Source organism: Mixophyes fleayi, chromosome 9 (assembly GCF_038048845.1).
Source record: "Mixophyes fleayi isolate aMixFle1 chromosome 9, aMixFle1.hap1, whole genome shotgun sequence".
Taxonomy (NCBI): domain Eukaryota; kingdom Metazoa; phylum Chordata; class Amphibia; order Anura; family Limnodynastidae; genus Mixophyes; species Mixophyes fleayi.
Genome location: NC_134410.1, coordinates 72,051,365 through 72,069,569, shown reverse-complemented (window position 1 = coordinate 72,069,569; position 18,205 = coordinate 72,051,365). Strand labels below are relative to the sequence as shown.

Below are 18,205 nucleotides of genomic sequence, written 5' to 3'. Positions count from 1 at the left end.
TGTCCTTCACTAGTCTGCCAGCTGCCATCTTCCCACTCATGTTTTTCTCATTAGGTCATATCCTACAAAGTCTTTTTTTCCTCTCGGGGACTTTGTTTACAACTTAATCTCTAACTCATATAAGATTATAATATCATTTTTTTTTTTTTTTTGTGATTTGAGTTACTGAAGGCTGTCCTAATTACTGTCCTTGACTGGAGATTGTACCTCAGGTTGCTGATTTAATTTGATATGTGGATAGAAATCCTGTTTCTTTCAGTGTTCCATTTTTATAGCTATCCCGTTTACAAACTTTGAAATGTGCCTGGTAAAATATCTGCTTCTAGAAATCTAGAAATTCCCAGGCATGTTGATATCAAAAACAAGTTTCTATATACTGTAATATTCCCCTTCAATTACTGGGAAAGGAAAATATCCCAATTATAAATGTTTTATCTTTCACTTAAACAAGCAATAAAGCAAGAGACTTTCCATTCGGTGTCAGAACTTGTGTGTTACAAGAATTTATTGGTAGAAAGGGATGGCTCTTAAAATAAGAAAGTAATATGCAGTGGGCATTATGTGTGAAATATATTTTAATTGTAAATGCAGTAGTATGGCTTTCAACCTTATAATTCATCATTATTCTGTATTGAAGTACAATATTTTAATACTGTGTAATGAGAAACAAATCACATGGCATCTTTTGTTAACAAACACTACAAACTAAGCATGTCTCTCTTCATACCTTGGTGAAAGCTACTTGATAAATCCCTTTAGCATAGGCATAGTGAGCTCTGGCATTAATGGGGCATCTGCACTACTATACAAGACAGAACCATTTGTATAGCGGCTTAGCTCCCTGAAAATAATCCTATGATCAGGCGCGGGCTGGCGAACAGGCGGCCGCATCACATGACACACGCACAAGGTTCAGACTGAGCGGTCCGGGGAACCGATGCCCCCCGGCCCAGCCCGCCCCTGCCTATGATAGGCACCATCGTTTAATAAAAGATAAACACACTTCAAAAGCAATAGGGCTGCAGGTTAGACATGAATAACCAGACATTTATGAAATGCATATGATGCTTTGTATTGCAGTTGGCTCATATGTATTCTGTATGCTTGGGTATACTGTGATACTATACAAACACGGAGAATACATCTTAAACATTTATAATGGTGTTGTGTATTTCTTTTGTGGCCAATGTCAAACCTACAACGTGTGTGAAATGTACATTTGGCTATATACTTCTAAATTTCTGAGATGTTAAGTGTGTATAATGGAAGTGTAGGAAAAGCACAGGCTGGGCAGTCTTGCCAGTCATATGTGGCCCATTCTTGAACGCCGCACCTGTTTTTTTATGATGTGGTTTTTCTCCCGTCACCCTAATTGTGGCGGGAGGGATGTTATGTGAAGCCTGACAGTCTTGATGGGTTCAGGTAAGTGGGGTGTGATCAGCAGGGAGACTGGATTTAGAAATGCCACACATCTCTGTGTGATATATATATAGATATATATATATATATATATATATATATATATATATATATATATATATATATATATATATATATATATATATATAATTTAGTTAAATTGTATTCTCTGTATTTTAGTTTACACTAAATATTTGTTTAACATCAAATATGACTTGATGTGGAGGAGCTGTATTGGATATACTGATTAGTTTGCACTCTAAGTAATGTGTATTTTTTTTTAGCACTACTATAAAAAATATAGTGACCAGGGCTAGTAAAATGAATGCTTAAATGGGCACACAGCAAATTTTGCCCATTTGCTAAACTTTTACTACATTAGAAAATCCTGTTAATGTAATGTTATCAATGTCAGATTATTTTCCAATTTCCGTTTGAAATGCAAGAGTACAAATATCTTGTCTTAGTACTCCGTATTTATTATCTCTGTAGGTGATATAATTTCTCTGCTTTAAGGTAGGTCCTGAGTAGCTGTGCACAGGTTAAAGCCACATACTATAAGCAATTTTGCTGCAGTTATAAAGTAAAATTTTTTTCATAAATTTGTTGTTTTGACACATCTATGCTAGAAACTGTTTTCTTTGTAGCAGAAGAAAGTGTTTACAGTGAAAATAATTCTCACAGCTTGGTATCTGACATGTCACCTACAGCTCCTTATTGCTGTGAGGATTTAAAGCTATGGTTGTTGACTCCTGAGGCTTACAATCTAATTTAGAGCTTTGACGTACATGGACACTTGAAACTGCATGCTGGGTCTAGTCTAGCTTAAAAGATGAAGTCCTATTCACCCAGTGTCAGATCTGACATTGTTGTAGTGATTGATGGGGTATATGGAAACTGTGCAACATTCATACATAAATAAATGCTTGACATAGGAAATGCCCCAGTGTAATGGGAGTCTGCTAAAGATGTTTTTACAATAGATTGAACAAGAGATTCTGATGAGTTTACAACCTTGGTTGATTTTCAAGCTATCAGCTGGAGGCAATCATCTTCCAAAATAGATGTCATTGACAGCTCGTATATATGCTTTTATTGTTTTATTGTGACATTTACAATGTAACGTTGCTGACCTGAGTTTAAGTATGTAATACTCCTTGCATTTATAATTAATAAGTGGATGTTGTGGGGTTGTATGCCATGGCAGTGTAAAGTGATGTTCTGAAGTGAGACAACAAATGTCTTCTCTCAGCTCCTACTGGAAAATATTTAGCAGTGGAAACTATTTGGCACTGTGTGGGGAAGGGGGAGGTATAGAAATGTGTAGAAGTGGGATAATCACAATGGGCTCTAACAGCGATAAGCAAATCGGCTGACATGCTTTTAACACAAGAACTTTTTTTTCTACTTTAATTATGTTGCTCAGTGCAATTTAGGACAATATATGTTCTCTTAATATTTTAGGCTGGCTTTAGTAAATTCACATTTTAATTAAATTATTGTGCGTCTCATTTACTCTTGATATAATTGTCACCTGTAAAATGGTTTTGTAATGCAAATCGTGTAATGCTGACTTTACTGTGTTTACTTTATATGCATTTATGGGTCTGTTTATCTACACTCAAATCATGCAGAAACAGCTATTTCCGTGCAAGGTTAAGGCAATTCTAAATACTGGAGCTATTTATTATCCAATATCTCTGGTGTTATGCAGACTAACACACAATAGCACTGTTGGCATCATTCTCAATGGGGACTGCGTAGTGGATCTAAGTATCAAGCAGGCCAGGCATCAACTTGAATAAGCCCCACACCCTCTTCACCTCCATGGACACTACTGCTCTGTGACAGCTGCATTTATAAGCCCGGGCGTGTGTGTGTGTGTGTGTGCGCACTTACACTGCCTGCTGTGTTCTGGAACACCCATAGTAAAAGTGCAGAGTTCCCTTGGATAATATGCATGAGCTCAGGGCTGCCATCAGAAATTCTGGGGCCCAGTACTAATGAGACAGGCAGTCCGCCCCCCCCCCCCCCCCCCCCAGCAACTGTACCTACCCTCCCCCCCACCGGTGGATAGCTTTTGTTTTTGGAGGCAAATTCCCAAAACTCCTACACCCCGTTGTGGCCTTGGCGGTTGCTGCTATTGCACAGCCCAAGTTGCGGCCCTGCTGCAAAGACGTCATTTTTAAAGTAAAGTCGTTTTTTTTTTATTTGTCGGTTTTTGCACCAACAAAAACTTGTCATAACGGTTCAGATAGATTCTTCCACTAGTCAACTATATTTTCTCTAAAATTGATGTTTCATGGCAGCTGCCCCTTGTTCAAAATCTAAGATGTTAATACAATTTATTTAAGATGCTTGAATTGGCCATATGGGAAGTATGTTTTCCAGTTTTTAAAATGATATATATCTGATGAAACATACATGTTGCAGTTTTCTGTGTTTTTTGTTTTAATCTTTATATTCTTTAGAAAATGTATGCTATTCAAAAACTGTATTTATATATTACTGAAATATGCTGTAATTTTTTTTATTAAGATGACAATCTGATCATAAAACACAGTTTTAGAGATACATCAAGTAAATTGCAACAGTTGCTCAAATGTTTTCTATAGGAAGCATGGTGCAGTCATCTATTTGTACTTTAAATAAATTAACTGGGTTGAGGCCGAGATAAAGGGGGAGGATGGACAAATGTTGAAGGAAGTGTGCCCCTTTTTACTCAAAGTACTGACTGCTTTATATGCCTTTCAGCTAGGATAAAACATTTTTAGTATTCAAGTGTGCAATTATTAAATGAGGTACAGAGGAAATGTATAGAATAAGGTGGTTGGCAAGTTGACTCGGGGAGTTGTTTGTATTGATGTCATTGTTACGGATTGATGTAGCACATTTATGGTGGGCATGAGGCTTTTATACTGCTGAGGCTTATGTTGGGCATGTTTGAGCTGTGGTGGTGGACAAGGGTTTTCTATGCACAGTATTTTAAATTTTTTACTTTGTGTTATGGTGGACACGGTACATAATAAATGTTTGTTCACAGACCTGCACACAGTTTACCCTATCTCAATTCCCCCCTCCCCCTCCCCCTCCCTCTTCCTCTTCCCACACTGTGCTTGTTGACAATCCTACAAAGTAAAATAAAATTACTTAGAGCCCAGAATGTTTGACCATCCACATTGAAAAAGAAGTTGATTACTGCAGCCCCTCTGTGTGACATGAGGTCATACCATCAACTGACAGGAAGAGGGGGCTGAACACATGTTCAAATGGGCGGACCCAGCTTTCCCCTGCAGTTCCCTTCACTGCTGTGTCCTCCCCAGCGTCGCTGCTGCTGTAAGTCTGGCAGTGACAGGCAGCTGTCAAACGTGGATCTGAGATGAAAGATTGCGTTAGACAGCTGCCTGTCACTGCCAGGCTTACAGCAGCAGGGACGCTGGGGAGGACACAGACGTGATGAACAGCTCATTGGTGGCTAGCGGGCCCCCCACGTGAGCCCGGGCCCCATACACCAGTATCCCGCGTACTCCCCTAATGGGGGCCCTGCATGATTGTGCAAAGCGCCTATTTGCCACTAGCCTTAGTCCCTTGTGACTCTATGTCGTATGGCAGCCACATTAGCTTCTGTGGCTATTAGGACTGTTTAGAACTTGGACTATGGGAAAAATGCTTGCTACATTATGTTCCTAAATTCTTACATGACCTGCTTATTTTACATGCATTTAGTGTGTTATAAACCTTTTATAAGGCATGATATGTTTGTGCACTTTTGCTTTTACTTTATATTTATCTGGTATTGTTTGTTTATTTCACTTTGGCCTATGAAATTGGAATAGTTTTAAGACAATACAAGTGAAGCATCCAATTAGTTCTTGCCTCTGCAAATCCACAGAGAGGAAAACATTTAAGAAATTGTGTCCTCTATTTAGACTGTAAGCACTTTATGGCACATACTTCCTAACTGTTAATATGACTTTCTTTCCAGGAATGTACTGAATCTATGTGTTAGGATTTGAAGTACAGAATAATTTCAAAAAACATTGTTCCAAAGTGCCCATCTGAAATGGCTTACAAAACCTAATTTGCATATTTAGATTAGCCAGGAAGTGAATGATGACATGCTTTAGCTCCTTGAACGATTCTATTTACTAAAGGAAATCTCAAGCCTTTTGTGATTACTAATTTCAGTGCAATCAATATTCCAATTTACCTGACCTACTACTCTTGTGGGTTTGGATGAATATGAATTTTGCTCAGAAAAATAATAAATAAAATAAAAATGAGAATTTAACTGAAATGAGATTTAATGCATCTGTAATTTTGTTGCAATTTGCGTTGTCATGCCAAATGAATTTGTACAATATTTAACAGCTTTTATTTGTAAAACAAGTGAATGGATAAGACTGCATAGACTTGCAAGGTTTAATGTAACTTTCTTCTCATGTTAGACGTCGAGGCTAAGAAAGCTTGTGATTGGTTACGGGCTGCAGGATTTCCTCAGTATGCACAACTGTATGAAGGTAAGCTTTCTCCTCTAACTATAACTTTTTTTTTAATGACAAAACCAAAGAAGTCCCATGGCTGTGGTTCCCCTAATTTGGGAGAGGCTCTCTATTATGGGATGCTGCAGACCCATGATCCTTCAGGGCTCACTGCTCAGGATTGGAATGTAAACTAATGGAGAGGGAGATTGTCGAGGCATCTTATTAACAATGTGGCCTGCCACTTGTCTGTGTTGACAATCACCATCTATAATTAGTATTTTTTTGTACCAAACAATTTCTTATTTTATTCTTACTACTGGTACTTTTTGAGTCTATTATATAGTGTACACACACAAGGCTGGCCCAAAAAGTGTTTTCATCCCAGGCAGTTATCTGCTGATGTCACAGAATAGGAAGAGCCAATTCTCATGTACTATGTTTACTGCATTCTACTATTTATTACATTTCATAACTGATTGCACAATTAAAATTAAAGATATTTGTGTCTCATTTTGGTTCCATGTGCTGTTTGATCAGATAGTAGCTTTGGCTGCTACTGTGCACACAGTAAAATGAACATACACATCCTAATCAACTATTTATATAGCGACACTAATTCGGCAGTGCTGTACAGAGAACTAACTCGCATCAGTCCCTGCCCCATTGGAGCTTACAGTCAAAGCATACACACACAGACAGAGTGAGACTAAGGTCAATTTAATAACAGCCAATTAATCTACTAGTATGGTTTTGGAGTGTGGAAAGAAACCAGAGCACCTGGAGGAAACCAACGCAAACATGGGGAAAACATACAAACTTTACACAGATAAGGCCATCGTCGGGAATCGAACTCATGACGCCAGTGCTGAGAGACAGAAGTGCTAACCACTAAGCCACCGAGCTGAATTTCAGCAAGTAAACTGGTTATAATATACTCCACTAGGTTTATGACAAATGTTATTTTAGCTTGTCCGTCACCTGTGTGTTTTATAAATGGTAGAGTTAGTGTATCCTTCCGGTAGTGTCTGTACTGCCTGGCACACAGGGGACTTGGCCTATCCTGCTTACTTCACACTGAATTTCTTTCAGTCTGAGCCACAAGCTCAGGAATCGTGGCTCCAACACTCGCATAGGGCTGAGAGGATGGGACCATGCTTTAGAACAATAGCTGGAAGCATGGCATCATGGGGAAGTGTCAAGCCAACCATTGTCTGACCAAGTGACTTCCAGATCACCCCCCTCCTGAAAAGGTCTCCCAAATAAACAAAGACGACAGCAACTGCTAACAACCAAAGCTCATAACTAGGTGTAAAATCTTCCTTCCCGTTCATGAGCGAAGTGGTGAATCGACTAAAGATTTTTTTATTTTTTTTTAATCTAAAAATTGTCAACTAATTATACAGAACGCCACACAAAATAATCATTAAATGCAAACCTCCTAAAACTTATATTACTTTAACTACCCTGTAATCCGTTGCATGACCTTGGATCATTGGCAGATTTATTATTTTCCAAGAGCACTGCACTATTAGATGTGCATGTTATATCTATAAATAGATCCACTTTGAGAGTGCTGTTACTGTATTAATATATTGCAGCCACAGGTTTCTGTCTTGTAAATCTACCTCTCATTTGTGTTCTCCTCTTGCAGATTCCCAGTTTCCTGTTGACATTGCGTGTGTGAAAAGAGACCACAACTTTTTGGATCAGGACTCCCTCAAATCCCTCTGCAGGTAGAGCAGGGCTATTGTAGTCTGTATCATTTATACATTTCACCAGTTCAGGAATAACCAGCCTTAATAACAAATCTACACTGGCAGAACATTTTACCTTTTTGTCTTCTTTACGTTTTGTTTGTTAAAGGGTAACTATCATAAAAATTAGGAGATTGCAATAAGAGTTTATGGACTTTTCCAGCAGACAACAAGTTATTGGCTAAAGGGCACTAGTGGTGGTTCAGCAAGTGCTGGCGGGAACAGCACAGTCTGTTCCATGTAGGGACAGCACTCACCTGAGCACAGTCTGTGTATATACTTATAACAATTTGGCTCTGATCGGTGGAAATAAAATTTATGCTGCTGTTGGACTTGTAGTTTTCCTCCCAGTGACTCACTCTCCATTCCACTACTAGTTTTTATGTTTTGTTTTGTCTTTTTACTTTTTCACAATTCCACAGCTTGCATCTTTCCGTCATCCCATGACCCTCTATACACCTGTAGTTCATTTGTGTCTTCATCATATTTGTACTTTTCATCTTTTTCATCTACTGTTTGTTAAAACAATATGTTGTGTTTATTTAGAGTAGATGATTAATAGATGTGATTTTACACTGTGTTGCCTTTTATAAAAAGGCATACATACAGTAATTAAGTTAAAACATTTGCTAAAATAAACTTGAATTCATACTGTGCCCAACCACAGTGTGATCAGGGCTGTCACTAAACCAACTTCCATGCCCCTACTTTATCTGTCAAGAAAAGACATTGTTATTTTTGTCTCTTATATCCAGCAAAGATAATGGAAGTGATATAGGATACCAAAATGAACATAAAACCTATGAGAACCATCATAAAAGAACATAAATGCTCAGATACTATCAGCTTAGACTCCTCACAAAACCCAAAAAGAAAATATATATATATAATATATGTATGTGTGTGTGTGTGTGTATATATGTGTGTATGTGTATATATATATATATATATATATATATATATATATATATATATATATGATAAAGGAATTGCAAAGATATTATGCATCCCAGGCGCATTAATAGATTATATTTACATTGGAGACAAGGGACACTTAATTTTTATATACATATATGTATATTGTACAAGGGCATTCTGTCTAAATCTATATGGTTGTATGTATTGCACTGTATTCCCTACACTTATTCTGGTGTATTATATTTGGTTGTTTTGGGGAGCTCAGTTGTCGTGGGCCGGTGGTGGGCAACCTGCTAGATCTCCTGGTCTTGACTTGGTTTTTCCTGGAAAACCAGGAAAAATTAGATAAAACCAGTGGGGTGGGGATAAACATGTAATTGAAACACTTCAGGTAACCAGGAACAACAGGGGAAGAAACCTTTTAAGTGGAAACACTGCATGTGACCCAACTGTTCCCAAGAGATTTGGGTCACAGGTCTGCAATCAAATTAAACACTCCAGGGCAATAATGTTACTGGATGTACCGTGGTATTTATTTATATTGCCACCACTAAAGCCCTTCATTTCTGAATGATGGCATGGCTGTAGTCGTGTCCAGTAATGAGACATGTACTCACCACACTGAGGCTGCCACCTCCTGTTCCCAATCCAACTAGTTGTCTCTCTGGTGGTAGTGCTGACACACATTATTTTGCTCTTTCTTGACTAGAGGTGAGGATGGGTGTTCTTCTATAGAGGGTGGCCAACACAGCCTAGTGAAAATATAATGGCAAAAACCTGTAGTATAACTGTCCATGTCTTACTAATATAATTTGACCTAACGTGAGGGTCGCACTGCCATCTTCTAATTGGTCATCGCCAAAGGTCAGTTGGAAGCAAGTGGTGCATAGTCGACCTCCCACCAAGTCATGAGATTCAATATCTCTAGAGCAGTAAAACTACTGTTCCAACACCCTTCCCCCAGATAACTCTGACCTATAATCGGCATGCAAACATTAAGGCCAAAATTATAGCTTTTTGGAAATATAAGTGCTGTTGTAAGGGAAGTGATAGTGATCCCTCTGTGGAGGTTTGTATGCTTGGGCAAATTCATAGGATCAGCAGTCTGGAAGAGAGCCCTAGTTGAACTGTAAATGTGTGTGGTGGTGATTCGGCATGACTGTACTTTCAGGCTATCCCACTCCAATCTGTTTTTAATGAATATAAGAATTTTACTCACTTCATTTTACCACATTCATTTTTCAGAGAAATAACCAACTCTTTAGTATTCTTAACTGTTACTGTTCATTCATGTGACACTTTCCCCTATTTTCTTTTTCAGTCTTTTATTGTTCTAAAAAAAAATGGCTTTTTTTAGACATGATGCACAGGTAGATAATGCACCTTTTTTTAAAGACCTCATTTAAATTGCTCATTCAATGTAATATTCCTGAAGATCTGATTTGACTAAAAAGTCTTCAGGCTGACATCCCGATAAAGTTGTTGGATACGGGGACATTTAGAAAACTGTTTTGGATCTTGGAAAGGGGATTTCCTTTCAGGGTGGAATTCTAGCTTAACCCTTTCCAGTGCCAAGGAATATAAAATGGTCTGTGGCAGTGAGATTGCCAAATTATAGCTTGTTAAAAGGGCTAGCAATGTTGGGAGAAATCCTAAGAGCTGGTAAATGTCAGCACAAGTTCTTCTAACAGATTTAACCCCTGATAAAACTAAGAATGTAACCGTTTGGAAAGGGTGAATAGCCAGTATCCTATCTAACGTGCAGCAGTTAAACCAATCATCTGTTAGGTGCGGTTCAGGCAGATACAGAAAGGCTTCAAGCCAGTTTTATAAACAAGAGAGTTTGTAGCATGGAATATTTACAACCTGACCTTCACTTACCCTTGAGCAACAGAATTTAAATTCACAGAAAATATGCACTTACGTTTTTTTTTTTTATTTGCAGGCGGCTAATGACACTTAATTCATGTGCTTCTATGAAGCTGGACGTTAATTACCACCGAAAACAGGTGAGCTTTCAAAGGACTTTGTACAAACATAGTGAAATGTCTCCAGAAACATGTAATAAAAGCATAGTAAAATGAGAGGCCTTTCAGTGGGACCTGTGTGAACACATACAATCCTCTGCCAATTGCCATTGTTTTACTAGAATCCAAATTCATAGATAGAAATCTTTGACATGCAGATGTTTTGTAATGCAATAGCTAATGTCAAGGATTGTATATATTTTGTTTTGTTCAAACTACAGTGGCATCTAATGAAAATTAATATAGTAGTATAGTGTAGAGCCACTTATTGCAGACATTCTAACATTTAGCATATTACATGTGTGAAGTAGATCTTTTGGAACATAACAGGGAATGATAGAGAAATGATGTATGTATTTATTTTCGCTAGAATATATGATCTGTAATAAATTTCTCCAATCTGAAAATGTTTTCAGTCTTCAACTGTGCCCCTATATGCAAAACCATCTAATAAAGAAATGTTTAAATGCAGCAAACCAACCCTTTTGTATACCAATTTCGTGAAATGTTCTAATTAATAGATATTTGCCATGAATTGCCATTCTGGGCTTTATTTTTCCTGGCTAACTATTTATAATATTTATATGTTGACTAAATACAACTTACCCTTTTCCCCACCTGTAGCATGAAGACTCTGATGATGATGATCAGTGTGCTATCAGTGATCGCTGGGCATTCCAGAGAGACCAGGGGCGCTGGTCTCGTCTGGATTCTGTTGAACTTCTTTCGCCAAAGTTTGATGGGCCACCGACCATGAAGAGCACGTCCAGTAGGGATAGTATCTTGACAGACCTCAGCACAGACCTAGAGGCCACCTCTCTGCAGAGTGCAATAAGCAGCTGTGGAGTCATGGATATAGTTGTTACTCCCCCTTCAGAACTGACCTCCTTGTCTTGTTCACCAGCTGCCACCAAGTCCTGCAGGAGTCTCAGTGACCAGTCTCTAGCGTCTCACCGACGAGGATTGAAAGAAAAATTGAAGAAAAGGAAGACGAAGGGCTTTTTAAAAAGGATGGAATCTTTACGCAAGAGGGAAAAGGATAAAGATAAAAAGGACCTAGCAATATTGGATTCTAAGAATTTGGAGCATACTGGGAGAGATGAGCTAGATTTCACAAACCATTGTGATGATGATGGGGACATTCCTGCATTTGATAAAGATTTCCTTCATCCTGGCTATTGGACTAAATGTGCATCTAGTGGTAGTATCAGGAAGCCACATTTGGATGGTCATTGTAGGGGGGTTTATTTGGAAGACCTGGATATAGAGCAAAAGGATGATATGCATCACAGACTGTCACAAAAGTCAGATCGTCTTGTATGCATACCGATGGACCACAAGCCTGGCACTTTTCCAAGATCTCTTTCCATTGAGAGTTTGTGCCCAGCAACGCATGTACCTTTGGAGAGCTGGAAGATGGGCAGTAAATCTCTAGGACACTCGGTATGTAGCAGTATGGACTCTCATGGATTAGGGGGGAAACAAAGAAGAGGATCATATAGTTCTATAGGAAGCCGTTCAAGCATTTATGACAATGTACCTGCCTCGCTGGCAGGTAGTGGGGATCTCTTGGAACTCGGAGGCAGCAGTGACCTTTTTGGCCACCTAGATGATGTACTCAATCATGTTAAGGGTCTGCAAAGGATGGTGGAGTTGTGGTCACGGACAGTGTGTCCAGAACTTGATGAGGAAGAGACAGACTTTGTAGGTGAAAAAATGGGTCACCTTGCTTATGAGGAGCGATCAATATCTGATGTGGGAACTTCAGCCAGTGACTTTGACAGCACTGGCAATTCTCTCAATGAGACAGAAGAGGCAGAAATGAGAGAGAGAAGGGATTCAGGAGTTGGGGCATCCTTAACTAGGCCATGCAGGTGGGTCAAAAACAAATATCAGTAACTTTTTGATGTCGCACATCTATTCAGCCATGCTGTGCATATCACACTTACAAATATCGTCATCTGTTGGAACATAGTTTACAGCCCACCTAAGGCAGCAATCAAACAAAGTACAGATACCCCAGTAGAGAATGACTCTATCTTGCAGGGAAATTGGCTACCCTGACCAGTGCTGGTGTTTGATACGAGTGGAGGTTTTGAGTATGGGGGATAAAGGTCACAGGTCTACCCAAGAAATACGTAATGGATGGATGCTTTAAAAGGGGATGTTTGTGATGTACATTTTGTCAGATTCTGATCCCCAATGTTGTTGTACTGCTGTGGAGTTAAGATTCCATTCATGGTGGGGAAATCTTCTCAGGGAGTTGATAGATATCATCTTCATAGGAACAATTGTTATATGGTTAGTTATTTTGGCAAATACTTTCTAGTAGGACATATTGTAAATATGACTGAAAACATTTGTGCGAAAACATCACACACCTGTTCATACTTTTTTCCATAAACATTGCTAGGTACTCCAAACACTGGATTTGGTTTCACTTTAGTTAATGATCTAGCATTATTCCTTGGTTGCTGCTATGTGTTAAGCTATCTCACTCTTATCCATTTATACATATATAAAAAAAACACTCGGCTCTTACTTGTACAATAAACTCTTTTGCCATTCATTTTAAGGTGCATTTGCCTAGAGTCATAGCACCTTTCTGTTATTGACAACTACTACTGGCTGTATGTCCTCCGTTTTCAATTCAGCAGGGATAAAAGAAAGTGTGCTGATCTTTGGGAAGGCAAAGACCTGTCTACGTATGTGGTTGTTTTAGTGAGGAAGGAGCTGCATGTAACAGGGGTAGAGTGTTATGAGGAAGCAAGTTGAGGGAAGTTCTGTCAAGGTATGTGTACTAGATATAGATACATAATTTAATGGCTATATAGATACATAATATAATGGCTACAAAATTAGCCACTGGCTACATTTACCAGTACAGGTCTTCCTTTTTTAATCTCTTGATGTTTAAAGTCTATTAAGTAATTTCAAAATATATTCATAGAATTTGTAGAGATCGGATAGTTTCTGTCTTATTTTTTTTATTTTTTTTTATGATTTTCCAAAATCTTTTCTTGTACAGCCCAATTGAAAGTGTTTTCTACCTGTCTTGCAGTTCTAAAAAATCTGACATTAATAGTGCAGAGTGACTAAATGCTTACTACCACTGTACAGTTCTGAAATACTATTTCCACTTGAAAATATTGCCTAATTAAAATAACTTTGCTTGGTAGTGCAACTTATTGTTACAACTCTTCATACTTGAAATAGCACCACTGTCTGAAATTGCAGATTGAAAATGTAGAAAATATCTGTTGCTGCTATTTGACATAGATTGCGAATAACGAACCCCCTCAGTGACATCTGTAACCATACATTCTACTTTGTAAATAGCTGAACTTCCCTGTCAACATCTGTTACTATAGAAACAAACTATAGCTCAAATGAAAGTTGTTCACAAGATAGATATATATATATATATATATATATATATATATATATATATATATATATATAAATAATTAAAGCTCCCATTTAACATGCTTAATATTCTTTATAAAAAAAACAGCTAAAATCTGTGCACCTCACTTTGTCTTAAATGCCTCACGCATTATTTAAAGCCGCTTTGCCATCTAACTTTAGATGTTACTAACCTGCTCCTCTGATAAGCCCTGTGGGGGGCTCCATGCAGACATTTTTCCCATGAGTTTCCTCACAGCTCGACCACAAACCAAGGCTGTGCGACGCTGTGGAATGGGTGTAAACAGCAGGGCCTATCAGAAGCCCCAATAAGGGGATTGCTGCTTCTGATAGGTTCACCTGCATATGCCCCCCTCCTGCAGCCATTTTATAATGGCTAACTTTAATGTTCTGCCATTTCTATAATAAAGCAACATCGCAGCCCTGGGATAACCGGCTGGATGGGCCCCGGTGCCTGTAGGGAGGCGAAGGAATAAGTTAGTAACTTCTAACCATTACCTGGAAATTCAGCTTTGAATTGCCTGCTGATTATTGTGAAGCTAATCTTGTGTTGTAATTCAGATCCAATGTACTGAAAGCTGAAAGTTTGAGGATGTCAGAGAATGTTTCTTGCGAGCACAGTCAGCATGCACCAGGCAGTACATGGGGTATTGAATCTAATTACTATTTCATAAATCTTGATACCTGCCAAGATAATAGCTTGCTTTATGTCAGTATGTAAGAACATGAATTTAGAGGCATCTTTATGGCTGTAATACTATAAATGGAACATGCTTATTTTCATGTTGTACAGATATCTGGTTTAATATGTAGTTTTGTGAGAGTTACTGTTTAAGTTGGAACTAAATGTGAAAAATTAAGCACAAGCTTATATTATGTATTAACAGGGTTAAAATGTAAAATTCCTTAGTCACTGACACTCTCTCCCCAGCAGGAAGTTGCGCTGGCACAGCTTCCAGAACTCGCATCGGCCAAGCCTCAGCTCAGCATCCCTGGAGATTAACAGGCAATCGGCAGCACAACTCAACCTTCTGCAGAAGTTATCCCTACTTAGACTCACTGCCATCATGGAGAAATACTCTGTGCCCAGCAAGCAGGGGTGGGCATGGTGAGTATGGCTTTACAGTATTTCTTATTAGAAGACAAATACTTTTTTTCCCTGCCTTTCCCAAACTCTTCCACTGAAGAGATTTAATACTCTATGTGAACAGTGGATACACTATTGTTTTTTTCGATGTCAAATGTTCTTTCATATGATGTCATAAACAGACTAATAATTGTATGTAAAATAGAACAGCATGAATTTGGTCGCCTTAATCTGCATTTTCGCCTACTTGTGACCACAACTGCACATGAACTCCATTCAGCAGTAGACATGAAAGTGTGATTCATTAGAACTGCTGTTGTAGTAACCAATCACAGCGACAGGTAGATGCACTTGGGGTCCTGGTACCAGTCAACTGTATAATACAGAACTATAGTGGTCTCCAAATTACAGACAAAAATCTGTGTACAAGAAAGTCCTCTTGCTTTCTGTTTATCCAGTGCGAACCAGTGTTTTGTTTTATATACTTATAATAGAGCAGTTTTTTATACTGAATTTTTCATATACCCAAAGCATTGCTGTACAAAACCAAAAAATCAGGTTCCCATAATGACGCACAAATCTACTTTATTTGTAACAATTTCAATGAATGCACGTCTCCCATGGTCCAGCAGCCTTCCCCCTGTCAATCTCTATTTATCAAGAATATTGTAATGATTTCTCAAAATGTTGGAGGACTGTACTTTTCTAAAGACTCAACACCAGTTGGTACAAATTTAAGAAATATTCTGTAGATTAAGCTAACAAATAGTTAATGTTGTGTTAGCTGCTGTTGAATATTCTCTAATATCTAGTGACTATTGTGAACTGATTATCAGTGAGAAGTTATCCTCTGAGCTACTGATCACATTGATACATTTGAAGTTGGATAAAAGCAGTCAACCATATTTACTTTGTAAAATCTTTAACATGTAAATTTCCAATTTGCAATCTCAAATTTCCAATCGGTTTTTGAAGCCCCATCAAAGGTTAAGAGAGTCAAAAATTGTTTACGTATATAGTGCTGGTCACTTTATGCCCTGTGAAGTTTTGGTATTTTAGTAATACGTTTTCCTTAGTAGATGGTTAAATTCAAACAGAATTATATTTTTCATTGCATGCCTTTTCTACTAAAATAATTGAATTCCTGTAAATCTGAAGCTGAAGTTTCACATATCTGGAATTTAAATTGACATCTAAATATTTTATCTACAAGGCTGTCTGCGTAGACCAGATTATTTAAAGTGAATACTTTTGTGTAAAGACAAAAAACAAAGTGGCATTTAGTTACAAGTTATGCACAATATGTAGCAGCTATGTGTTCAGATTTCTTGAAACCATTGTCTTTTGCTTCCCTCTAGTGGACAGAAATTCGCTTGATTCCACTTTACTGATGGAAATGAAACACTTGATTAGTAAAGCACTCTGTCCCTGCCCCATGACATGAAGTACTATAATAGAGTACTTAATATCTATTCAATTCAGATTTTGCTGCTTGTTTTTTTAATGTTTATGACTTACATGTTATCAAGCCTTTTGTACTAACAGCCTCTTTATTGTATTGCTGGTAGGACTGTCCCCAAGTTTATGAAAAGAAGTAAAGTCCCAGACTACAAAGGAAGAGCTGTGTTTGGAGTACCTCCAATAATAAACGTGCAAAGGACGGGTCAGCCACTTCCGCAGAGTATCCAGCAAGCTATGCGCTATATCCGCAGCCAGTGTTTAGACCAGGTATTTGAGCACCAGGGCTAGTGTTTGTCTTGCGAACACAGCATTTCACACATGTAGCAACCTCCTGTTCATGTCAGTAACACTGATTCCCTCCTTCCTTGCCAAAATGTATTTGTTACAAGTGTTATGTACAAGAGAATGCATACTGGTTTCTCTTATTTACTCACATTGCCCATTCCAGACACAAATAAATTATCTGGCAAACTTTGTCTTATTCACTACCAAAGTGATTTATGTTTCCTGAGAACTTGCTGCCCCATTACTAACCCATCACTTTGTTTACAACACCATGTTTGTGTTCCAGGTGGGAATCTTCAGGAAGTCCGGGGTAAAGTCTCGAATCCAGGTTCTGCGGCAGATGAATGAGTCCTCACCTGATAATGTCAGCTATGTAGGGCAGTCGGCGTATGACGTGGCTGATCTGCTGAAGCAGTATTTTAGGGACCTACCAGAGCCAGTCTTCACCAGCAAACTGACTGACACTTTCCTGCAAATTTACCAGTGTGAGCATATCCTCCTACTGCAAATGAATATGATGTATACATGTTACACAAAGTTGCCTTTAATAGTTCGATACATTGTGATATAACCTATATGGGGACAAAGGAACCTTGCAGCTGCATAAAGCAGAGTTGTCTTCTCTTGCAGAACTTCCATAGTAGCCTTGATAGTCTTGTATGATTTGTGAGGATGTTATATGTGTTATCTAGCTCTTCTTATTCATTGTACATTTAATGTATACATTTTACATTATCTAACTTACTGATCTATGTCTCACTTTTGACGACATCAGTAATTGTTACTAGCCACAAGTAGACATACTAATTAATGTATTTTCTCAAGTGTGTTCCCTCTGCACCTATGCAGTCTCACATTTAGACGTCATGTTGACATGTTTTTTGGCCACATTACTGTAAATTGTCTGAACATGTTTGAAATTTAAGTAGATGGCCAATTATTTTCCGTAATCTAATTACATACAGGGAGGATGTTGATTAATGGTGAGTAATGATCAGTCCTATTTTATTTAGGAAGAATGGACACAAACAATGTTCTTGAATTATATGAAAGGAAAATGCTTTTTTAACTGAAAGATTAGTTTATGCCACAAGAGATTTATTTAATTTATTTTTTAGTTTAATGGGTAAATGGTAGAATATTTAGTATACATGAAAACATAACACATTTAAGGGTGGAATTCAGTTGACCTAGTTACTCATGAGAGTAACACAGCCCATACACTATTACTGTTAGTACGGTAATTTTAACGCAGATTTCTGCTCGCAGCTCTGAGATATGCACAAAAGAGCTGCAAGCAAAAATCAGTGCTGAATTTACCATACTAACAGTAATAGTGTGCGG

At 38.1% G+C, this 18,205-nt stretch overlaps 1 protein-coding gene across 6 annotated transcripts in view; it reads left to right on the top strand.

Moving 5' to 3' along the window:
• The window catches only part of STARD8 (StAR related lipid transfer domain containing 8), a 128,991-nt gene that overhangs the window by 103,604 nt on the left and 7,182 nt on the right, over positions 1 to 18,205 (top strand). For 3 of the 6 annotated variants that reach the window (XM_075184531.1, XM_075184529.1, XM_075184532.1), the window contains 7 exons: positions 5,868 to 5,939; positions 7,555 to 7,636; positions 10,521 to 10,584; positions 11,227 to 12,476; positions 14,960 to 15,136; positions 16,684 to 16,843; positions 17,148 to 17,346. In XM_075184531.1, the coding sequence (XP_075040632.1) occupies positions 5,868 to 5,939; positions 7,555 to 7,636; positions 10,521 to 10,584; positions 11,227 to 12,476; positions 14,960 to 15,136; positions 16,684 to 16,843; positions 17,148 to 17,346 (2,004 nt within the window). Of the gene's footprint in view, positions 1 to 5,867; positions 5,940 to 6,992; positions 7,210 to 7,554; positions 7,637 to 10,520; positions 10,585 to 11,226; positions 12,477 to 14,959; positions 15,137 to 16,683; positions 16,844 to 17,147; positions 17,347 to 18,205 lie in introns of all 6 variants that reach the window. The other 3 variants (XM_075184534.1, XM_075184533.1, XM_075184530.1) reach the window with 3 other exon arrangements.